Below are 26224 nucleotides of genomic sequence, written 5' to 3' on the forward strand. Positions count from 1 at the left end.
TTAGTCAGTATATGCAAGTATTGAACAAATATGGTCCCTGTCCCTCAGGAATAACACAAAAATAAACAGACAATTAAAGCATACCATGGAAGTGAAACAATACAAATAGACACGAGGTGCTGTAGGAACATGGAACAGGGACATTTAAATCAAATAGGGGTAAGGAGGAAAGAATAAGTAAGGCTTTCTAGAAAAGAGAATGCTTCAGCCATGTTGCTGGAGTAACACAGAGGACAGTGCAGGAAGAAAAAGCAAAGAGGTATAAAACAGGATTATAAATGGTTCCATTTGACTGGCAGGTAAAAGGTGTATTTTTCTAATTGTAAAATAACTTAATTGTTCTCTCAAAGGAAGTCAACCATAATGTAAACAAAAACAACTTATATATCAACAGTAAAGTCTTGGCATAATGTTTTCTATTTCATGAAGTTAAAATGTTTTAAAAACCTCTACCTTAGCACTTCATTGCTGATTAGCAAATATCTATTTCCACCAAGGCAATATTTTCCAATATTGGAAAAGGCAAATTCATTTAGATGACCAGAAAGGGAAAAGGGGGCATCCTAGAATGTTTTACTTTTGAGTGTATCTTAACAGGTTATCCCTTGTTGTATACTTCAAAATAATTCTGAAGAGCTAAGAAGTCATTAAAGTTCTCTCCAGTCATGAATATTTTTCACACTTACTGGTCACTCAGTGTGTCTAACCTTATTATCCTCACTGCATAGATACATCAACAAAGTAGTTAAGAAACTGCTATGAAAGGAAACTGTCAACATCATTAAATCTTAAATTTATATAGAGATTTATATAAAATTTGATCCTTACAACAACCCTGTAACTATAGGTAAGAAACACTAACTACTATTTCACTTTTACAAATGAGAAAACTAAAGTTTAATAAAGGTGTGGTTTTCCCAAAATCCAGACAGTGGAGCTAACCATTTTAATCCCTAAGCCAATGCTAAGACCATCATACCATGCTCTGTCATTTCACTCCCTCCTAGTCTTTTGAGTCAAGAAGCCATTAGATGAAAGAAACAAAGGACCCGATAAACAGAATACACATCACGCTACAATTTGTTCGTACTAAACAAAAGATAAGACCAAGTCCTACTGGAGGAAAGTACAGCACAGAAAAATATCAATGTTAAAAAAGAAAAACACCTGATTAAACACACTTCTATAAGACATTAATAGTAAGCAAAAAATAAGCTCAACTCCTACTAAGGAAAGAAAGCACAGCCCAGAAAATTTGAATGTTAACAAGACAATTTTCTTTATGTACAGCCTTAGTATGGCTTAATGCTTTTTACCTATAAAAATCAAATCCTTATCCTAATACCTAAGTTACAGGTTTTATAACCTCAACACCTTTTATTTCAGGAATTTGATTTGCATAGCCTGTAAGCAATCACAGAGAAAGAGTTGAAGGAAACACAAGCTGAAATAAAGTAATATATACAAAAAAGTCACATTAGAAACTTTGTTTTGCTTAAACTGAAAGTATTCACTGTTTGCCAAGTGGAAATTACAAAATTTAAGAAAATATATAGCTTTTGTATGTTAAAAGTTTTTAAAAAATAGATATTCTAAAATGTAACCTAAAGCTATATACCAAATGTAGTTACTCATTCTAAAAATACTAAGCATCTTTAAACAATAAAAGAATGTTGTAAGGATTTCCCTTGTTTTATAACAAAAGACCAACAATGCAAACAAATCTCAAGAGAAATTCTTTGACAGAAGCTGTTATTTGTACAAAAATCTCTGAAGGATAACTGTATTCACTTCAGCAAATCCTTCTCAACATGAAATATAATGATACCTTACCTAATTCCCAAACACAAAACATTTTAAACAAGCACCTGGGAGGCACCATTTCACCAAGGGTGCAGCTGGGTCCATTGTGCAAGTCTTCATTTTGAGATGGGATGGAGTGAACTGATGGGATGGGTGGGGCAGATGGGGCAGGTAAGGGAGGGAGAGGTGTCTGGAAAGCTACTCTGGGTCTTTCAGGTGGTATCTTCTCTTCAAAGTGTCTTGGTGCCACACTAAACTGCTTTAGTCTATCAGGCTAAAATAAAGAAAAAAGTCTGTTTGTTACATAAAATCATAAATTTAAAGGTAGAAATTTAAAGGTGGAAGGGACCTCAAAAGACCCTCTATATCAGACTGTCACAGAATAAAAGAATTTTACAGCAATAAAAGGCCTTGAAGATCCAATCCTTATTTTATAAATGGGGTAACTGAAGCTCCCATTTGAAATTGAAGCCCCCACATGGAAGTACATGAATCACCTGATGTCTCACCATTAATAAATAATCAAGCAAAGATTAGAGGCAGATATTAATGCTGAATGTAAAATTCTTATTATACAACATTGTGCTGTTTCTCTATCCAATTGACATTTCTGACATTAAGTGTTCTCTAGAATGATTAGCCAAGGTTTTCTGTAAAGAGCCAGAGAGTAAGTTGATCAGGCTTTGCAGGGCCTGTGGTATCTTCAAATGCTAAAGTAGCCCAAAATAAAATGTAAAACAATGAGTGAGGGTGTGCAGCCATACAATACAACTTTATTTACAAAACTAGGAAGCAACTAGATTTGGCCAAGGCTATAGTTTGCTAACCCCCACTTCAGAACATCATTTATGTATCCTCTTCTAAAATTTGACATCAAAAGTAAACCCAAAAGTATTGGTCTATTATGTCTAATGTGTTTATCTACCCTCATAAAGCCACTTGACATTCTAAAGGTTGTTTCATTTAAATATAAATAGGAATGCCCATCAAATACTAATGTAACTATAAATCAAATGTTTAATAACATACTACCATATTACATTAAAAAGTTCAAGATATTAAAAGAAAGTTTTTGATTATATAAATTATTTCCAAGGTATCCATTAATAGAAGAAAATGTATTTAGCTTTGGAATTATCCTTTTTTTCCCCAACATGTTTAATTCCTCAGGAATCATTTCTCAGATTAATCTAAAAGTTTTATTCTATGAGCAGTCAAGCACCCTGGGAGTGATACTGGTCCAGTATTACACTTCTTCAAATGGGCAACCCACAGGATATATACTCAGCACAAGTAAAAGTGTATCAAAAGCTGCCCATATTTGAATAATTTTAAGTTGCTGTATTCTTTGCAGGAATGAACTTTTTAATGAAATTAAAGTTTCTTAGTCATCAAAGGTAGACAAAAACTTGTGTTAGCAAATACATTCTACAGATCCCACTACAGAAAAAGCACAATTTGAGAAGAGCAATAAAATATTACCTCCTCCCCACTTAACTGCAATGATGTAATTCATTCCATTTAATGAGAATTGCAAAATTAAAGTAAAAACAAGATTATTATCTCTCTAGTCCTACATTAAATAAAAATTACTAAAATGCTTAAACACTAGAATCAAAGGTTTCAGTTTCTTTGGAAATCATTCCTATACAAGAAAAACTCAAGAAAAATATTAATGTCTATTGTAGATTGAATTGAGATAACTTTTCCTGCAATAGTGCATTTGAACCAAGTAGAAAGAACTAATTTAAAAACAAACTAAAAAAATGATGCACATATGAAAAAGGAAAAATTATCTTAGAGAAATAAACAAGAGTTAGAACTTAAATTTTATGAGAATTGAATTTATTACTATTCAAATTGGTCTATGCTTATATTTCCCCCAATATCTTCTATCTCCACTTGCCACCACCTTTGAGGCTTATTTAAATCAAAGAGCAAACATTAAAAGATTCCAGGAACCCTTACCGATTTCTCAGGGTCTCGTGCTCCAGAAGCTGCAACCCTGAGTTCCATATCTTTTTCTCTGAACAAAATTAAAATTCTATATATTAAACAGTTAAAGTAAACATAATCAAAATCATTACTAAGGCAAATTTTAGCACAAAGTCCATGCAATAACATCTTCAAGTACAAATAATTCTATTTACTTATAATAAAGCCTTAAATAATTCTGAAAACTCAATTTTTGATTTGGTGCAAATTCACCTGTAAACTGACTTACAGTAAGTGCCTCAAGTACTTAGAAGCCTCAGCAATTCACACAGAATAAAGTACAGAAGTAAAACAAAATCTTCACTTCATGAAACAAAGACATTTAGGATACATGTATATTTTGTTGGCAAAAGGAAGGGTAAAAATTTAAAAATTAATACCATACTTTCTAATAAGCTTCTAATAAGAGTTTTTAAGAAACTGATGCTAAAAAATTATAAATGTAAGACAGGAGATATTGGCTTTCTCTAAGATAGAGGGAAAAAAGCAAAACTAAAAGATGGTAGGTCTCAAAATTCTCCAGAACCAAGATATCTAATCCTACTTGTAAACTATAATTAGTATTTCACAGGTATTTCTACAAGAAAGATTGCAAACACTAGGACTTGTATACAATATAAATATCTATCAATTTATCATGATTATTTTTATATTGCATTTATGGGTATGCTAATCATTTCACATTATATAAGACAAAATACTTCCATTTCATATTTGTTACTACATATGAGATAATATAGTGGGCATGTAGATTACACTAAATGCTACCCAAAATCAAAAACTGAAGAAATTAATAAAGGTATCTACAAGGCCTACTATAGGATATACACATCGTCTCATTTGCTACCTATATGACACAGTAAATGAACACTCCCATAGTATTTGTTCTACCACCCTGGCAGATTGATGTACATTGCAGAGGCTGAAATGGAAGTGATTTACAGATACATAATCATCTTAGGAAAAATATTCCATTATTTTACTATGTAATTGTTTATCACCATGTCATTTTACACAAATGCATTTTAAATTCAAAACATCTTTTTTAAATGCAAACCTTTCATTACCGTCTCTTGTTCTTCTGTTGTTCGGCCATTTGTTCTAGTAGTTCTAGTCTGTATTTCTCCTTCCTTCTTTGAATAAGTTCTCGATCTTCACCTCCTAGAAAGTGGTAAGAAAAAAAAACTGTCTAGTGGTATCTGAGTGGCTCAGTTGGTTAAGAATCCAACTTGTGTTTCAGCTCACATTGAGATTGAGAGAGATTCTCTCTCCCCCTCTCTTTCTGCCCCTCCCCCCGCTCACACTTGTGCTCGCTCTCAAAATAAATAAATAAACTTAAAAAAAAGGGGGGGGGGGGAATTGGCCCTCTTTTTTTAAGATGATTTATTTACTTATTTAGAGAGTGAGAGAGAGAAGGCGCATGCACACAAGCAGGAGAGGGGCAGAGAGAGAGAGAGTCTGCGCTGTCAGAGCATCTCACAAACTGGTCTTAACTCTTAAGCAACATTTGCAACTAGAAACTCGAATTTTAAATAATATAAATATAATTTTTAATTATATCAAAGAGTACTGCATGTGCAGAAAATATAAAAGGTAAAATCATGTATCATTACCTCTTCAATTAATTTCACAATTTATGAATATTTACTATATGTCAATCACAAGATACATTACTCTTTCCCAAACCTCTACACCTCAAAAACCTTAAATAAGAGAATACTCTAATAATCTCCATCCCCATTTTTCTAATAATTGAGATAATAATTGCCACTAATAACTCCCACAAGCCCCTTAAATTTAACAAGTATGTCCAAAATGAACACTTCAAAAGCAATTGCCCTTCTTTGTTTTCTGTTAATGGCCTGATCATTGAACCTCAAAACCTGCTATAACTTTGATTGCTCATTCTCTTATTCACTTCATATTCAGATCCTCTTTCTATTCTCACCACAATTAACCTTGGATCCAACCTATCTACATTTCACCTAGACTGCAGCAATAACCTCCTAATTAGTTTCTCCATTCCCCTCCCTCTGCTCCAATAAATGCAGCTTATTTGTGTAAGATTAACTGTCTTAAAACACAACACTAATCACACTGGTACCCTGCTCAAATTCTACCTCAGTTCTACAGAAAAAAATATAAACCTCTCACCCAGGTATCATGTGCAAATCAAGTTGTGCAAACATTTATATCCGCAGAAGATCATTATTACTGCATTTAATTTTTTGGACTTAGAGGTGATTTTTTTTTTTTTTTTTTTTAGGCTATAGTTGACACACAATGTTACATTGGTTTCAGGTGTACAACCTTGATTCAACAAGTCTATACATTATGCCACGTTCACCACTACTGCAGCTACCATCTGTAATCATATAATGTTATTATAGTATCACTGACTATATTCCCTATGATGTGCCTTTTATTCTCATGACTTATTCATTCCATATCTGAGCCTGTATCTTCCACACCCCTTCATCCATTTTGCCCATCCTCCCACTCTGTTCCCCTCTGGCAACCATCACTTTGTTCTCTGTATTTATAAGTCTGACTCCACATATTTGTTTATTAATTTGTTTTTCAGATTCCACATCCAAGTGAAATCATACAGTAGTCATCTTTCTCTGATTTCACTTAAGTGTAATAACATCTAGGTCCACCCATGTTGTTGCAAATGACACAATCTCATCCTTTTCGTGGTTGTGTTATTACACACACATTATTGTCTATATATACTTCTTCATTATTCATTTGTCAATTGAAGGGACACTTAGGTTGCTTCCATATCTTGGCTATTATAAATAATACTGCAATAAACATAGGAGTACATATATCTTTTTAAATTAGTGTTTTCATTTTCTTTGGGTAAATACCCAGTAGAATTATTGGATCATTTCTATTTTTAATTTCTTGAGGAACCTACATACTGTTTTCCACAGTAGCTGTCCAATTTGCATTCTCATCAATAATACACGAATTCCTTTTTCTCGATATCCTCACCACCACTTGTTATTTGTCTTTTTTTTATTCTAACCATTCTGACAAGTAGAAGGTGATATGTCATTGTGTTTTTGATTTGCATTTCCTTGATGATTAGTGATGCTGAGCATCTTTTCATGTATCTGTTGGTCATCTGTAGGTCTTCTTTGGAAAAAATATCTATTCAGGTTTGCTGCCCATTTTTAATTGGATTTTTTTTTTTTTTTTTTTTTTGGTGTTGAGTTGTATAAGTTCTTTATATATTTTGGATATTAACCCCTTATCAGATATATCACTTGCAAATATCTTCTCCCGTTCACTAGGATGCCTTTTCATTTTGTTGATGATTACCTCTGCTGTGGAAGGAATTTTAGTTTAGTTTAGTTTAGTTTAGTTTAGTTTAGTTTAGTTTAGTTTAGTGTAGTTCCAAAAGGTTATTTTTGCTTTTGTTTCCCTTGCCTTAGGAGACATTTCTACAAAGATGTTGCTACAGCTGATGTCCGAGAAATTACTGCCTGTGTTCTCTTCTAGGACTTTTTTTTTAGTTTCTGGTCTCACATTTAAGTCTTTAACCCATTTCGAGTTTATTTTTGTGTACGATGTAAGAAAGTGGCCCAGTTTCATTCTATTACATGTAGATGTTCAGTTTTCCTAGCACCATTTATTAAAGGGGCTGTCTTTTCCCCATTGTATGTTCTTTCCTCAGTTGTCATAGATTAATTAACTATGTAAGTGTGGGTTTATTTCTGGGCTCCCTATTCAGTTCCATGGATCTATGTATCTATTTTTGTGCCAGTACCATACTGTTCTGGTTACTGACTGTAGCCCTGTGATACTATCTTGAAATTTGGAATTGTGATACCTCCAGTATTGTTTTCCTTTCTCAAAATTACTCTGGCTATTCACTGTCTTTTGTGTCGTTCAATACAAATTTTAGTATTATTTTTTTCTGGTTTTGTAAAAACTTCTATTGGTATTCTGCTGGAATTGCACTGAATCTGTAGACTATGGTGGGTAGCACAGACATTTTAATAATATTAATTCTTCTAACCCATGAGCATGGAATATCTTTCCATTTGTGTCATCTTAAATTTCTTTCATCAACGTTATTATTGCATATGTTAGTGACACAAAATAACCTCTTAATCTAGACATGCATCATCTGAAACACCACACAAATCACAGGATAGCAAAAATGCAATTGAGCCAGAAATTTCTCTACTACCTTAATTATTAGTTTCCCAACCATCAGTGAACATACAGCATCTAAGTATGCCCATTAAACACAGATGTCAGCAATTGTGAAGTTCCCAGAGGAGTAAGACAAATAACACTAAGGTTAATAATAATCTTTTATATTAAAGTAGATCTATCCATTCTACTTCTGACCATGATGGAGTAATAAACACAGAACTTAACTTTCTACCATAAAAGAAAATAACAAAACTAGGCAAAATATGAAATATAGTAAAACCTTGGTTTGTGAGCATAATTCGTTCTATGCTTGTGATCCAAAGCACTTGTATATTAAAGCAAATTTCAAGAACCACTGGCTCAGTTGTAATCATGTGACATTTGGCATCACAGACTACTCATATTGCAAGACATCACTTATTTATCAAGTTAAAACTTATTAGAAATGTATGCTCGTCTTACAGAACACTTGCAGAACAAATTACTCACAATCCAAGGTTTTACCATAACTGTTTTTCAGACACTGGACAACAGGTAGCCAAGGACTGTACTACCTGAGAGAAAGAAAACTAATGAGGTGAGCACTTTAAGCACTGCCATTTCTGCCTGAATGTAATTTACAGAGCATAGATACAGCGAGGGAGAATCCAAACAAAGCCAGGAAACTAAGCAAATCACGTAAAGATCAAGATCAAGAAGGCTAAAATGTGTAGAAGTTTAGGTCAAAGATCCAAAAAGAAGCGTAAAAAGAGCTTTAGAAATCTGTGGAGGGGTCCCTTCAGACGTTACTGTAGACTAGTCTATGAATACACAGGATAAAATCCCATTAGGCTGGACAGAAAACTATGGAAGACACAAACTGAAAAATTCTCCAACATCCTCAAAGTAGAGACAAATTCAAATTCCAGCCAGCTATAGTGCAGTTCTCAGTATCCCTTATAGTGTTCAAGGAAGATGCCCCCAAGAAAGGTCATTCTGTAGTAACAAGGCTGGATTGTCCCTAGGAAGAAAGCTACCCTAAGATTTCCCTAGCTAAGCTTAAAGTAAAACCTCAAAAAGACTGGTTCTTAAATATCAGAAAAATGTGACTGTAGTAGGCAAAATTCTAAGGTAGATGCTATGCTACCTGCCTTCTGGTGCTGATTCCCTGTATAAACTCTCCCCTTGAGTATAAACAGAACCTGTAACATGTTTCCAGCCAACAGAAAGGAGTTTGCTAATATGATTTAGGTACCAATTCTGGATCAAAATTCAAGTCTGAATTACTTAAAAGGGAGATTATCTTGGGTGGGCCAGATATAATCAGGTAAAAGCCCTCCCTGAGTTTAGATATTCTCCTTGTTGGCATAATAAAGTGAGCAGCCATGGTAAGGTAGCACACATGGCAAGAAACAACAGATGGCCTGTAAAAATTGTGGGTGGTCTCCAGCTAATATCCAGTAAGAGGCCCTTAGTAATACAACCACCAGTAAATGAATTCCACCAGCAATGTGAATGGGCTTAGAAGTAGATTCTTCCCCAGTCAAGATTCAGATGGAAAATAGAGCCTGGCTGACTCTATGAGACCTGACCCTTATGAGACCTGAGCAGAGAACCTAAACTCCTGATCCACAGACAAGATGAGATAACGTGGGATGTTTTGAGCCCCAAACCTGTGCTAATCTGTGATGCAGCACAGAAAACTAATACAGTGACCAATAACTATTAGAAAAGTTAGTCAAGGGGCGCCTGGGTGGCGCAGTCGGTTAAGCGTCCAACTTCAGCCAGGTCACGATCTCGCGGTCCGTGAGTTCGAGCCCCGCGTCAGGCTCTGGGCTGATGGCTCGGAGCCTGGAGCCTGTTTCCGATTCTGTGTCTCCCTCTCTCTCTGCCCCTCCCCCATTCATGCTCTGTCTCTCTCTGTCCCAAAAATAAATAAAAACGTTGAAAAAAAAAAATTTAAAAAAAAAAAGTTAGTCAATAGAAAAAAAAAAAACACAACAGATGATGAAACAAATAAAGACATTAAATTAGCTACTGTAACTATGCCCAAGCATTTAAATAAAAATGGGATCATAGGGGTGCCTGGCTGGCTCAGGCAGTAGAGCATGCAACTCTTGATCTCTCAGGGGTCGTGAGTTTAAGCCCCACATTGGGCATGGAACTCCCTTAAAAAAAAAAATTTAACTGGATTTAATGGAACTTTAATGAGAAGTTAAAGTTCTCAGAAATGCTTCTCAGAAATGAGAAGCTGTTTTAAATTTTTTTAATGTTCATTTATTTTTGAGAAAGAGAGACAAAGCAAGAGCAAGGGAGGGGCAAAGAAAGAGGGAGACACAGAATCTGAAGCAGGCTCCACTCTGAGCTGTCAGCACAGACCCCGTTGCAGGGTTCCTATGGAGGGCTCGAACTCACGAACTGTGAGATCATGACCTGAGGTGAAGTCAGACTCCTAACCGACTGAGAAACCCAGGCGCCCCAAGAAGCTGTTTTAAACAAAAAACAAAAACTGAGGAGTTCTTCTTCTATTTAGCAGAAAGCTACAAGAGAACACTGCTCAAATCCTACAATGGTGAAAAAGCTCAATCATCTATAAAACTGTAACTTTTAAAAAACCTGTCAGAGAGCTGAGGTTATAAGCAACCAGGTAAAGTGATTTCAAAAGGGCATAAAAACCAATCCAAAGAGATGGGATAATCCACATTTTTTACCTTTCCCAGAGTATGAAGAAGTAGGCAGTTACCTTAAAAGCAGGTAGGAAGAAAAATGCTGAAATGTTAATGACTTCTTAAAGGCTTTGAGCAGGCTAGAATAACGATATAGATTCTCTGGAATCTACCCAGACACAAGGGGAATCTCACTCACTTCTCTACCTTCACCAGAAGCTTATGAGACTGGAGATGGGGCAACAGGAGACATATGAAAGAGACCATTCTTTCCAGATCCTTCTTTCATTATAAAGCAATGGCCAGAATCTACTGGTGAAAGAGCAGAAAACCTGCTTGGACCCAGTTCTGCACTTACAAAAAGCAAAGTCCTGTTACTGTTAGGGGAAGGGCAGGAAATTCTCACACAACAAGCTCCACAGACATAAAGGAGGGTTTGGCTACCACTCTGGGAAGCATCATGAACACTGAGACTTATTTCTGAGAATGAGACACACAGAATCAGCCTTGCACCAAAGAAAAAGCGAAAGCAATCACTCTGTTAGAGTCAAACAGGTCCTGAAAACTGACAAAGATGCAGGCACACTAAGAAAATCCCTCCAGCACTCCAGGCTCCACATTAAGAACAAGGTAGTCAGAGAATTTAAAACTTGTTTTAAACAAGTGGTAGAAGAAAAATTAAAAAATCATTAAGTATGCACAAGACATGAACATTACTACCAACCAATTGACCTACTTGGCATTTATAAACCACTACACTCAACAACCATACAATGCACATTCTTCCAACTACACACTAAACACTCACCAAGATAGACTATATTCTGGGCCATTAAAAAGTATTTTAAACTCAATTTGAAATTGAAGTTATACAAACTGTTTTTTTCAGACCATAAGGGAATTAAACAAGCAATCAGTAATAAAAATATAAAAGGAAAATCCCCAAATATTTGAAAATTCAAATGCATACTTCTAAAAAAAATCAATGATTCTTTTATAAACCACATAATATATTGTTGTTTTTGCTCTCATTAGACACAGTCTTAATTTTTTAAATAAAGCATAAGTTCTTGGAGCAAAACTATAGGAAGACAAATTTCAATTCAATTGAAATGAGAATTTTATAACAATCAGATTGTGCTACCTCTAGAGTTCTTTATGGGTCCATACAAATATAGGCTGGGGGAAAAAAACAATCATTAGATAAATCACTGGATTAAATCACTTCAATGGTTTGTTCCAAACATTAGAGTCTATTATCTCACCAAATATTCATCCATAATTCCTGGACTGCAGTAATGATAAATTCATGACATTCAACATTAAAACTTTAGAGTAGAGTAATCCATTTATTGATAAAATTATTTGTCAGTGAGCTCTCAACAAAGAAAGCCATTTCTCCAATTTTTACCATGTTTAACAAATACATCGTAAGAATGAAGCCTTTACCTTACTGATAGGTTACACTGGTAAATTCTCAATTAAAGACATTACATTAGAATAAAACTCTAGTTGCTACGCCATATTTTCTCACAATAACCATCTCAAGGAAATAAAGATCTGAGAATATCATGCAATTAAATATCTCTAAACCAAGATTTAAATTACTGACTGCTTTTGGGTTAAATGAATCAAAAGTGTTATCTAATTTCCTCATATACTTCGACTGAAACCAAATTTCAGGTAATTTTTTCTAATAGTTTTTACACAGAAATCAGACCACTTTTCTATTTTAAAGTTACACATAGGAAATAAGTAAGGTACTCTTCACACAGTTTCTGAAATTATGACAAGTAGCAAATCAACATACTTATATTAAGCAACGACCTTCATTTCTGATAAATAGAAAATTTGGATTATGATGATTTGAACAAAACACTTCAAAAACCACATGGAAAGAACATAGGAAAGATGTATATCAAAGAATAAAAAGGTTTAGTTCAGGGAAACTAAACTTAAAATGTAAGGCAATTCTGTGCTAGCTAAAAAGAAGAATGAAGAAAAAAGCTAGCACATACAAAACAGAATAATAAACAGTCACACTACAACAAGGTTACTGAAATTAATATTTCATGCATCATCTATGTAAAGTTCATCAATAAATAAAAGTTATTCCACTTTAAAATTATATACAGACTGGGTGGTTCAGTCATTAAGCATCTGACTTCAGCTCAGGTCATGATCTCAGTTCGTGAACTCGAGTCCCACATCAGGTAAGCTTGAGCCCCACTTCAGGTGAGCACGAGCCCCGCTTTGGTGAGCTCAAGCCTCACTTTGGGTAAACAGAAGCCTCACTTCAGGTGAGCCCCGCTTCTCTCTCCCTCTATCTCCCCCTCCCTCCCCCTTGTGGGATTCTCTCTGCTCCTCAATCACCTGAGCCCTCTCTCTCAAAAAATAATTTTTTTAATTAAAATTAAAATTAAATAAAATTAGGGGTGCCTGGGTGGCTCAGTCAGTTAAGTGTCCGACTTTGGCTCAGGTCATGATCTCACACTTCGTGGGTTCTGGCCCCGAGTCTGGCTCTGTGCTGACAGCCCCTCGGGGGTTGCCCCTCCCCAGCTCGTGCTCTATCTCTCTATGTCTCTCAAGAATAAACATTTAAGAAAATAAATAAAAAATAAAAAATAAAATTATACAGACCTATACAATATACACTAAATGTTTAGCAGAGGGTCTACCCTAAAGTAAGCACTAGATAAATATTTTATATTACTAATAACAGTAGTATTAATGATATCACTGAGTTCTCACTAAAGACCTTTCATAAGAACGGTATGCAAAAGTTTAATCAATGAAGTTTTGTACACACCAAAGAGCATCCCCGCAAAAGGACTACAGATGTCTTGGTTAGTGGATTTAGATGGTTCATTATCTCGAGCACTAAAACAAAAACAAGAAGGATTAGAACTCAAATGATTTTCAGGCAACAAAAATTTACAGTAAATTGTAGGTATGAGTTATTGGACTTTGAAAGTACTATGGACACTACAATAGTTACATATTTTTAAAGTCAGGGTAAAATCATAGCATTTTATCTCTTTCTACAGTGAGACCTTGATATATATATATTAAGCCTCTATAAATATATAACCTTTTTCTTCAGTCTGTATTATTGGCTCTATAGATTCTCAATAAAATCCTTTTATATAAGAACAGTTAACCCAATTAAAAAAAATGAATATAAATACAAATAAATCCTAAAAAAAGAAGTGAAAAGTGATACCTATATGCACACTAGAAAAGAAGATCATCCCTTAAAAACTCCTTCCTTGAAATACAGAAATGGGGGAGGGGGGAGGAGAGACAATTTTCCTCAAAGAAAGCCTAATCAGATCCAAATAGCAAATTATCTTATCTCAAGCACTTCAATATATTACTTTCTTCAGAGAAAATAGACACCTTTTGTGATATAATGACATTATTATCTCCATTATGCACTATGGATTCCGAACTGTTTATCCTTATGTATGGTATAAGAAAGCCACCAAAATTAAACTATAAACAGAAAGAGAACATGAATATAAAATACATATATTTCCATTTTTTTTGACATGACAGATTATGAGCACTAATTTTACAAAGCATAAAAGTTATCTACTCAATAAGCTGAAAATCAAAAAGAAATTTTTTTGAAAGGAAAACTCACATTGTACGAACATTTTCAATTTATTCCCAGTTAAGTTACATCACTCCCATAACTCCAAGATATTATAAATTGATTTTTAGTCCATTAAACTATATGCTTATTTGTCCTTTCATTATTTCAACCAAATTCAAATACCTTATAATTATAGGGACTTATTTGGAATACCTTGGCACACTTATAATCCAAACTTGCAATTCAAAATAACGCTGTAAAGTACTATAAATTTTCATTTAACACAATTCTTCCACCCTCCTTTTTTCCCTTTAACTCTTTTCTTATTAATAAGGAATCTGTTAACATACTATACCTTCCTACTTATTCAGTAAGCCAGTTTTAGCAGCTGCAGTTTCACAGTGTAATGACTGAAGAGCAGAATTCATATTACATACTATACCTTTTATTTCCAGCAGATGAAATGCGTATGTTTGAATGCTCTGTGACATCACCACCATACTCCTTAGGAGGCACATTCCCTTGTCTGTTCCCGTACATCCTTAAAAACACATTAGCTTATAGAGCTTGCTCCACATACAGTGGGCCTTCTCATATCTCTTTGGTGATTTTACATTTGATGTTGGAGATGTTAAAGGGAACAAAGTGTTATAATGAAGTTTTACTGTAAACACATTTGAAAATTAACATGAATGAGATTTAATTCAAGTATGATTTGCTGGTTAATAAGAAACTACTAAGAGATTAGATTCAATAGTCTTTAAAAAAAGGTTATTATAAATTATTTGAATATAACTTCTAGAAAATTTTAATTTCAAACTATTGTATATACTAAGACTTTTTTATCATTCATTTAATTCAAAGAATATTTACTGAGGACCTGCTACATGCAAGTACTATTTATTCATTTATTCTAGGCACTGGGTATATGAATGTGGCCCTTGCCCTCATGAGGATTACAGACACATTTCACAATCAGATCTCTTTTTGCTGAAAGAAACAAAATTCAGATTCTTGGAAATTATTTCACTGCATATAAAAATCTTTTTAACTTAAAATATAGCAACTGTCTTACCAATTAAAATCAAATGTGGCAAGCCACAACATTTGATAACATTGTAAATCACATGAAAGAATAAATATTAGCAAAAGGAGAATAGAAAAAATTATAAACAGGCTGATATACGCATAAAAACTTATTAGTTCACTTTACTCACAAGGTCTTGGACAACAAAAAAATATATCAGAATGTTTGTTTTCTTCTTAAAAATCCTTTCCAGAAAATAATTTTAATATTTTTTCAATTAATCTTTTTTTTTTCCACTTGGCAAACATTGATTTCTTTAGCTTAATTCCTCATACCAGAGAAATCAACATGACTTTTCACACCAACACTTATCAGCATCCATGAAAATCAGCTTTTCACAAGTCATATTTCTTTTCACTGCTGTTAACAAGCTATCCTGTCTCTCAAAAGGACTATTAGAAAGAAACAGGGCTGTTAAAGTATTATTCAATATTTTCGGTGAATTTCATTTTCACATTAAGAAAAATGGCAGTTTTTAGAAGAAAAGGACTTTTCATTCTCAGAGCCAGCATAGAAGTTGTTCTTCATTTGTTTCCATCACACAGACGACTATCAATATTATCTAGGAGAAAAGGTTACTGAGGATTATAACCTTCATAATATAGAACCTGGCATGTTACATAAATTGCTTCCATTTTTTAATCCATATCTAAAATAACAGAAACCTCCAAAAGCCACTTCAAAAAGGAATTTCACACTATTTCAATTTATCAAAATACAGCTGGTTTTATAGCTATACCCATGTGCTCAAAACTCTGTTTTAAACTGACATATCAGTTTCGTCATTCCCTATTGCTACCACTTAAAGAATTGGTAAATATAAACTCAAACTAATTTGTAATTAATAATGCCAAGCAACCAGAATTAGTTATACTAGTCTATATTAAATATGCAGGAGCAGAAAAGAGTTATCAGAAATGCCTATTTGGAAGGGTGGTCCTTGGCTGGCACCTGGAACACATATTTTGGGAGGAGTCCCACCATTCCTCGGATGGAGAAAAGTGGCTCACTGTGCATAAACTGTTTATACAAACCATATAGTTTATGCTGAACATCTGCTTTCCTTCAGAAGTTCAGAATTTTCCTACATCCTCGAAAAAGGGTGCCTGTGTGACCAGCCCACAATAAAAACATGGGCGCTGCGTCTCTAATGACCTTTCCTGGTAGACAACGTTTCACTCACGCTGTCACAATTCAATGCTGGAGGAATTAAGTATGTCCAGTGTGAGTCCACTAGGAGAGAACTCCTGGAAACTTGCACCTGCTTACCTTCAGACTTTGTCCATGCCCCTTCTTCCTCTGCTGATTTTATTGTGTATCCCTTCACTGTAATAAGTCATACCCATGAATATAACTATAGATACAAAGTCTTGTGAGTCCTCCTGCTAAATCACCAAACCTGGAGGTGGTCTCCCATTACTCAACAAAAATAAATGTGATGTGGTAAAGTACTGCCTGAACAAATGAAAGTTTTCAAATATAGAGAAATTTAAAGTTATAAATTTTTAGAAACATACTTTGTGATTAAACCAGAATTAACCAGAATTAAAGACTATTTAGATCTACAAAAATCTTTCTAAAATTTATCTAAGAACTGTGGCTTCCTGCATTTTTAGGTAAGTTCTCTAAAGACATTTGGACTTGCAATTCTAACCTATCTTTATGTAGCTATAACCAAAGTACGCTATATCCAGAGCAACTATACTAAAACATGTTCTACAATTTTTTCAATATACAGAGCTATCTTAATAAAGTAAGCACCATAAACACAAAAGGCCATATTCAAAGTTCCTTCCAAATTAATCATTTTATTTATGTATAAAGTCAAGGTCTATGCTAAATTCTACAGTAAAATCACCAAGACTTCCCAATGAACTGCCTATAAGGAAGACAGCTTTAAGGTATACCCTTTCACTAAAGAAAAAAATTTCACTATCAAAACTATAAAAGTCCCCTCCTGTTGCTGACAATTACAATAAAATCAAGACTAGAGAAATGTTTAAGAGGCCCAATAAAAGCAGAAATACACATTTCACCAAAAAGGATAAAATAAAATCTTAAGGCATCCTATTTAATTGTATGAAATGACTCATAATAGGATTATGCTTACTTTGTTAAACCAATGAAAAACTATTTACAGATAGTGATTCCATAAATATTTTTAAATTTACTAATGTAAGATTTTAAAAACAAAAATAAAAAAACTAGAAGGGAACCTAACAAGCTGTGAAGTCAAATTATAAATTCATAAAAGCAAAATATTTACCATCTCTTGGTCATAGATTCCTATGGCTCACAGCAAGGAAGAATCATTTTTCACCTTACTTTTAAAAAACTCATCTAGGGGTGTCTGGGTGGCTCAGTTGGTTAAGCGTCCAACTGTGGCTCAGATTAGATCTCACGGTTCCTGAGTTCCAGTCCGGCGTCAGGCTCTGTGCTGACAGCTCAGAGCCTGGAGCCTGCTTCAGATTCTGTGTCTCCCTCTCTCTCTGCCCCTTCCCTGCTTGTGCTCGCTTGCTCTCTCTCTCTCTCTCTCAAAAATAAACTTAAAAAAATTTTTTTTAACTCATCTAATTCACAAAATAGTTACATCATCTTGTTTTCATATCACGAACTTCTCTAATGTGAATGAATTCTGTTATTAGGGGTACTCTCTTAGATGTTAAAAATACTGAGCTATTAACTGTGGATCACCCTTTTTCCCTATGTTTTCAGTTGTTTCACAATTTTTATATTTACTTTAATAAATGATTTTCTAATATCAAGCCCATCTTTAAAATGGAGAAAATAATAGTATTAAAATAGCCCTTTCAAAGATAAATGAAAATTAATTACTATATATTTTTAAAAAGTTATATCAAATAACTCAAGTTCTAATTAGCCATTTCTCCTCATTTATATCTTACATATTAAGCAGGCACATTTCTTACAATGTCCCACACTAAGTAAGCATGTACTCATCCATGTGGATAATACACAGATTCTAATTTCAGATGGCATGTTATTTCAGAAATTTATTAAATGACTATTAAGATTACAAACTATCAAATATCAAGAGTTAAATAGAATGGAAGTGCTAACTGCATTAATCACATAAAAACTTCTTTAAAAAGCATTTTTTAAAGCTAAAAGTTTCTTCTACTCGCTAACATTGGTTATAAAGTAAACATAGTAAAGTAATACAGTAACTTCTACAGATCAAGTTAATAAATAATAAAGACTAGGATGATCACATTTAAAAGTGGTCTATAAATTTCAAAGTATTAGGAAACATACCATTACATTCAACTTATAAAAACTCCTAAAACATTATTTTAGTTAAATTGTAAATATTCATAAATAAATAACACACACACACACACAGAATACAAGTGTTAAACAAAATGTTAACTACCTTGTTAATTATTTAAAACCACTGCCAGTGATTAATCTTGAGTTCAAGAGTGTAAAATCATTCCTGGGCTTTAGCTTTCCCATAAAGTGGACAAAATAGTTCATTAATAAAGACATTATGGCACATGAAAACATTTATGGGCTAATTAGAAAAAAACTGAGACCAAAAATATAAAACTCAAAAATTGTTAAAAATCAAAACTAGAATTTATACATGCTAAATTTTATAAGAAAAAAGAGTAAGAGAAACTTAGGAAAATGAAGGAAAATTAATTTTGTACTTCTCACAATCATAATTATTTTTTGTCAAGAACTTCTGGTTAAGATTACAATATATTATGAATAAATGCTTAGACAAAAAATAAAGAAGGTATTACATAATGATAAAGGAGTCAATTCATGGAGAAGAGATAACAATTGTAAATATCTATGCACCCAATATAGAAGCATCTAAGTACATAAACCAAATATTTACAAACATAAAGAGAGAAACTGACAGTAATAGTAGAGGACTTTAACACCCCCTTTAAATCAATGGATATCATCCAGACAGAAAAGCCAGAAGTAAACAGTGGCTTTGAATAACACATTATACCAGATGTATTTAACAGATATATAAGGAACATTCCATCCAAACAGCATAATACACATCCTTTTCAAGTGCACATGAAAATTCCACAGGACAGATCACATGTTGTGTCACAAAACAAGTCAGATCAAATTTAAGACTGAAATCCTATCAAGCATCTTTTCCAGTCACAAGAGTATGAAAGTAGAAACCAATTACAAGTTGGGGGTTCAGTGGGGGACAAAAAATATAGAAAATGTGGAGGCTAAACAACATTCTCCTAAATAATCAATGGGTCAATGAAGAAATCAGAGGAAATCCAAAACACATGGAGAAATATGAAAAAGGAAGCACAATAGTCTAATCTTTGGGACATAGTGAAAGCAATTCTTAGAGCATTCATAGTAATATAGGCCTACCTCAAGGAACAAGAAAAAAAAACTAAAATAAACAACCTAACCTTATGCCTAAAGGAACTAGAAAAATAACAAATAAAACCCAGAGTCAACAGGAAGAAAAAAATAAACAAAGATCAGAGAGAAAATAAATGAAATGGAGACTAAAGACCAATAAACACAGAGCAGGTTCTCTGAAAACAAAACTGATAAACCGTTAGCCAGACTAATCAAGAAAAAAAGAGAAAGGACTTAAACTCAGAAATCAAAGAAAGTAACAACTGACACCACAAACATACAAAGGATTATAAGAGAATATGAAAAATTATATGCCAACAAATTGGATAACCTAGAATAAATGGCTAAATTCCCAGAATCATACAATCTTCCAAAACTCCATCAGGCAGACACAGAAAATCTGATCAGACTGATTACTAGTAACAAAACTGAACTACAATCAAAAATCTTGCAACAAACAAAAGTCTAGGACAAGATGGCTTCCCAGGTGAATTTTACCAAATATATGAAGAAGAGTTAATACCTATTCTTCCCAAACTATTCCAAAAAATAGAAGAGGAAGGAAAAGTTCCAAATTCTTTATACAAGACCAGGATTACCCTGATACCAAAATCTGACACAGACAGTATATTAAAAAAAAAAAAAAGTCCACAAACCTACAGGTCAAAATCCCTGATGAACACACATGCAAAAACTGTCAACAAAATATGAGCAAGCCAAATTCAAAAATACGTTAAAAGAATCATTCACCCGATCAACTGGGATTTATTCTGGGGATGCAAGGATGGTTAAATACATGCAAACTAATAAAAATGAAGGATAAAAACTATATGAACACTCAACAGATGCAGAAAAAGCATGAGACAAAATACAACATCATTTATGAGAAAAACTCTTAACAAAATGGATTCAGACAGAACATACCTCATAATAAAACCTATATATGGAAAACACATGCTTAACATCAGTGGTGAAAAACTGAGTCTTTTCTCTAACTAAAATCAAGAAGAAGACAAGAATACCCACTCTCACCACTTTTATTCAACACTATATTGGAAGTACAAGTCACAGCAATCAGACAAGCAACAGAAAGCAAGGAAGCAGTAAAACTTCCACTATTTGCAAATAACATGATACTATATACAGTAAGTCCAAAAGACCACCAAAAAACTATTAGAATTAATAAATGAATTCAGTGGGGTACCTGGATGGCTCAGTCGGGTTAAGCATCCAACTCTTAATTTCAACTCAGGTCATGATCTCATGGTCAGTGGGATCGAGCCCTGTGTCAGGCTCTACAATGACAGTGCAGAGCCTGCTTGGGATTGTCTCTTTCCCTCTCTCTCTGCCCTTCCCCTGCTTGTGCTCAATCTCTCTCTCAAAATAAATAAACATTAAAAGAATGAATTTGGTAATGTTGCAGGACAGAAAATTAATATAAAGAAACTGCTGCACTTCTATACACTAATCAATGAAGATGCAGAAAGAAAAAAAATTCATCCCACTTACAATTGCAACCAACCAACAAACAAAAAACCTAGGAATAAATATAACCAAGGAGGTGAAAAGCCTATGCATGAAAATTATAAGACTCTGATGACAGAAAATGAAGATGACACAAACAAATGGAAAGATATTCTATGTTCATGGACTGGCAAAAATATTATTAAAAATGTCCCTACTGCCTGCAGCAATCTACAGATTCAATGCAATCCCTATCAAAATACCAACAGCATTTTTCACAGAAGAAACAAATAATCCTAAAATTTGTACTGAACTACAAAATACCCTTAATAGCTGAAGCAATCTTGAGAAAAAAGAACAAAGGTGGAAGCATCACAATCCAAATTTGAAAATAGTACTACAAAGCTATAATAATGAAAACAGTAGGGTACTGGCATAAAAACAGACATACAGATCAATGGAACTGAATACAGACCCCAGAAAAATACCGACACTTACACAATTACAAGAATCTACAATGGGGAAAAGACAGTTTCTTCAACAAAAGGGTGCTGGGAAAACTGAACAGCTGTATGTAAAAAAAAAAAAAAAAAACTGAATCACTTTCTTATACCATACACAAAAATGAACTAAAAATGGATTGAAGACCTAAACATGACACCTGAAACCATAAAGCTTCTAAGAGAAAATACAGATAACAGTCTCTTGGACATCAACCTTAACAACATATTTATGGATATGTCTCCTGAGGCAACAGAAACAAAAGCAAAAGTGAACTATCAGGACTACACCAAAATAAAATGTTTTTGTACAAAAAGGAAACTATCAACAAAACAAAAAGCAACCCACAGGAGATATCTTCAAATGATTCATCCGTTAAGGAGTTAATTTCCAGAACATATAAAGAACTCATACAACTCAAACCAAAAAGCAAATAATCCAATTAGAAAACAAGCAGAGGATCTGAGTAGTCATTTTTCCAAAGAGACATACAAATGGCCAAAAGACACACAAAAAGATGCTCAACATCACTAGCCATCAGGGAAATGCAAATGAAAACCACAATAAGATATCACCTCGTATCAATGAGAATGGCTAGTATCAAAAAGACAAGAAATCATAAGTGTTAATGAGGATTTGGAGAAAAGGGAACCCTCATGCACTGTTGGTGGAACTATAAACTGGTGCAGCCACTATGGATAACAGTATGGAGATTGCCCAAAAATCATAAATAGATACACCATATGATCCAGTAACTCCACTACTGGGTATTTAACCAAAGAAAATGAAAACACTAATTTGAAAACATACCTGCATGCCAATGTTTATTGCAACATTATTTACAATAGCCAGGTTATGAAAACAACTCAAGTGTCCATCCATAGATGAATGGATAAAGAACATATGGTGTATATATATAGAATGGAATGCCAGCAAAAAAAAGAATGAGCTCTTGCTGTCTGTAACATGAATGGACCTAGAGAGTATTATGCTAAGTGAAATAAGTTAGAAAAAGAAAAATACCATATGCTTTTACTCATATGTGGAATCTAAAACACAAAACGAATGAACAAATAACAAAAAACAGAAAAAGACTCATAAACACAATAATCTTATTGCCAGAGGGTGGGGGCACACAGGGAAAGGGCTGATAGGTGACAGGGATTAAGAGATACAAACTTGGTAGTTATGAATTAAATAAATCATAGCAATGAAAACTACAGCATAGGGAATATAGTCAACAATATTGTAATAATGTTGTATGGTGACAGTAACTACACACAATGTGGTGAGCACTGCATAATGTGTAAAACTGATGAAGCCCTATGTGTGCATGTGAAATCAACTGCGTATCAACAATACTTAATAATTTTTTTTTAAAAAAGAATAAATGGTTAGAGCAAGAAGCCACATATAGTTACACATTTCTTTAGTCTCAAAAAACTTCACTAATAAATAGAGTCATTTTTCCTACCAACCACTCTGCCTGCTAAACAAAAACTATTGAATGATAAAAACTTTTTGTGGGAATTAAGGAATCTACAAATCTGAAATACAGAAACTAAATTTTAACTTCAAATGTCTTAGAGACATATGTGAAAAACCTACATCTGGAGATGTAAGTTTATGCATTAACAAAGTGCAGTAACATATAATAATGATTTAAATTTGAAGAAATACTTTTAAACATTTTAAAATGTACACCAGGAATTATACTCACTGATCCTCATGTTTAATCTATTCTTAAAATGCTACCTGGAAAGGTTATATAGAAAGAGTTCACTTCATTTATAGGATACATAAGAAAATAAGCTAGTTCTCAAAAAATTAGGCTGAAATTAATTTGTTCAAGTTTAAAATTATCACAGGATATAATTACAAAAAAATATATCAAAATATTTTTTAAAAGCAATCATCATAAGTTTCTTGCAATTCCAAACTCAAAAGATAGCATTACATTATACTTTAAAGATAAACAGACACCATAAGGAAAAAAATGTTCTCATGTACAAAGAAGGCAGAACCAAGAGTCCAAGATTACCTGCACTTCCCTATTTGAGACCTCTTTTAGTTTAGGCAGCCTCTGACTACCTTCAGTTATAAACATTTTTAAATATAAAACATTATAGGATTTGGAGTATTTTCTGAAGCACAAACAATTCAAATCAGAGATAATGACAAGTAGCACTGCAAAATTCTAATCTTTCATTAATATCACTTAAATCAGGGTGAATATTAATTAAAAAGACTGGGTGAGCAGGCGATAACAGCTACAGAATAAGAAGTAGAAGACAACAAACTGTAAAGGTTCTGTTAATATTTAGAATATTAACATTTAGATAGGATTAACTAATATTTAGAATACTAAATGTACAGCAATAGATCTCAGAAATTTTCTAAAATATTTAAAAAGTAATCTATTTGGACTAATGAAACAGGTCTCATAAACTTGTGAAAATTTAGATTTAACACTTGCAAGTTAACAAGTCACTGACAAATATGGAACCCTGCCATATTTCTATCTCCAAATCAAAAGTTCATTAAAATATAGCAAATTGTAAGTATTAAGGTAAATGACTTAATAAAATAAAACCCCAGTGTAGCAGTTAAGAAATTACAAATAGTGTCCCAAAAACAATCATCAAAAAAACTGAAAAGCACCTGAAAATCTGATAGTAAAAACCTGGTATCATTTTACTTAAGTAAATGTTTAATAAGTGACTTACAAACAATGAAATATACTGATAGAAGTACTTAGGAGCATAGGAAAATTAAAGGAATAAGCTGTATTTCATCTATTTTAAAATGTCCTTTTTATCCACATTTTAACATGTGAATCTGGGATTGCCATCAACCTGGTTTTAAGTCAAGTTATGGCAAAGAAGAGTTCTTCCCCTGTCAGTCACCTAGGGGCATTATGAATCTGAGACCACACTGAATTCTTGCCTCAAGGTTTTTCAGACAACAGTAGCAACATGAATTCAGACTGCAAACCTCAATTAGTACTGGCTTACAGTTCAAAATCTCAGGCAAGTTTTTTTTTGTACACCCTCTGTTCAGTGCCAAGGTTGAGACATGGAAGATTCCTTTCTGTCCCCTTCTGTGAAAAAGTTTATTTTCCATCTAATTTTACATAAAAGTTGTAGCCTTTCAGTGTCACAGCTTTATTACAGGGTCCCTTTCTTGCCGTTTCAGGAATTGTATTTGTTCCTTCAGTGGCACATAAAAAAGAATGGTATAACCTAAAATTGACAGCATCTTATAATTAATCAAATATGCAAATCCAATGAAACTCCTTCTCCCTAGCATAATGATAAAAAATAACATTAATATTAAACAAAGAAAATAAAAATAAAGTTGTAAATACCTGTCATTTGTATACACTCTCAAAAGTCTTCTATCAAAATCACTTTCATATCTAAACCTCTCGTCCATTTCTTCACTTACTTCAGGATCTTGATCTGGTCTATAATAGTGTCTATCAAAAACACGATAATCATTAAACTTGCTAAATCTTCTCTCTGGAATGTCAGCCTTGCTGGCAAACCTTTGATATTTTTTATCGGAAATGCCCACTTCTTCATTAGTTTTTTTAATGATTCTTCTATTCCTTAATTCAATTTCATCATCTAGTTGTCGGTATCTGTTCTCCTCTAGTCTTCTTTGGTTTAGAAGCTCTTCATATGCCTCCGAAGGAGTTAAGACATTTCTCGTAGGACCCTCTGAATTTTCACAAGATGTTTGTATTTGTGAAGGTAAATCAGGCTTAACCTGACTAATAGTTTTTTTATTTCTTTGATTCTTGTGCTAGTCAAATAGAAAACAAGAAACAGATCTTAATACAATTCTATTTTTTAAAAGGTAATTAAACCCTCAAATGACGCTGAGTCTACTTACAATCTCAACTCCAAGGCTTAATCACCCAAAGAAATATCTTTATTAAAAAAAAAAAAAAACCTTCATGGAAATGCTATCCTTCAAAACATAATAAATATCAAATAAACAATCAACAGTGATATAAGTAAGTGGGTACAAAAAGAGAGGATAAACTAAATGCAAATTCCTACCCCAGGAAATATTAAAGCATACTTTGGCAGGTAAAATTGCTTCCAATTATTTCAAGTTAAATTCTTAACACAAAGAATATAGAAAGTGCTCAATTTTTGGGCCCCAAAAACATCAACCATTTTTTTTTAATGTTTTATTTATTTTTGAGAGAGAGAGAGACAGCGTGAGCAGGGGAGGGGCAGAGAGGGAGCGAGACAGAATCTGAAGCAGGCTCCAGGCTCCGAGCTGTCAGCACAGAGCCCGACGTGTGGCCCAAATCCACAAACCGCGAGATCATAACCTGAGCCCATTGGACGCTTAACCGACTGAGCCACCCAGGCGCCCGTGACATCAACCATTTTTAAATGTGGAAAAATATATATATAGCTAGAAATTGTCAATGTTCTAAAAATCACTTAAAATTAAAAACTAAAAATCACTTAAAGTCAATCTCTAAAATTATACCTCCCCAATAAAGTTAAAAAGTAGGGTAAGTTCTTCAACATATGATAAAACCATTTATAAAACTAAATATTG

The 26224-nt window shown here is 33.5% G+C and overlaps 1 protein-coding gene across 9 annotated transcripts in view; it reads right to left on the bottom strand.

The window, feature by feature from the left end:
* Positions 1–26224, bottom strand: part of CSPP1 (centrosome and spindle pole associated protein 1) — a 153260-nt gene that overhangs the window by 85925 nt on the left and 41111 nt on the right. For 6 of the 9 annotated variants that reach the window (XR_015246755.1, XR_015246756.1, XM_086695380.1 and 3 more), the window contains 6 exons: positions 25008–25447; positions 14657–14755; positions 13426–13496; positions 4866–4959; positions 3772–3829; positions 1869–2077 (listed from right to left, as the gene is read on the bottom strand). Coding sequence is in view for 7 of the 9 variants with exons in the window: in XM_086695380.1 (XP_086551506.1) it covers positions 1869–2077; positions 3772–3829; positions 4866–4959; positions 13426–13496; positions 14657–14755; positions 25008–25447 (971 nt within the window). In the remaining 2 variants the exon portion in view is untranslated. The remainder of the gene's footprint in view (positions 1–1868; positions 2078–3771; positions 3830–4865; positions 4960–13425; positions 13497–14656; positions 14756–25007; positions 25448–26224) is intronic. The other 3 variants (XM_086695382.1, XM_086695381.1, XM_086695378.1) reach the window with 2 other exon arrangements.

Source organism: Puma concolor, chromosome F2 (genome assembly GCF_028749965.1).
Source record: "Puma concolor isolate L17-30 chromosome F2, mPumCon1.1.hap2, whole genome shotgun sequence".
Taxonomy (NCBI): domain Eukaryota; kingdom Metazoa; phylum Chordata; class Mammalia; order Carnivora; family Felidae; genus Puma; species Puma concolor.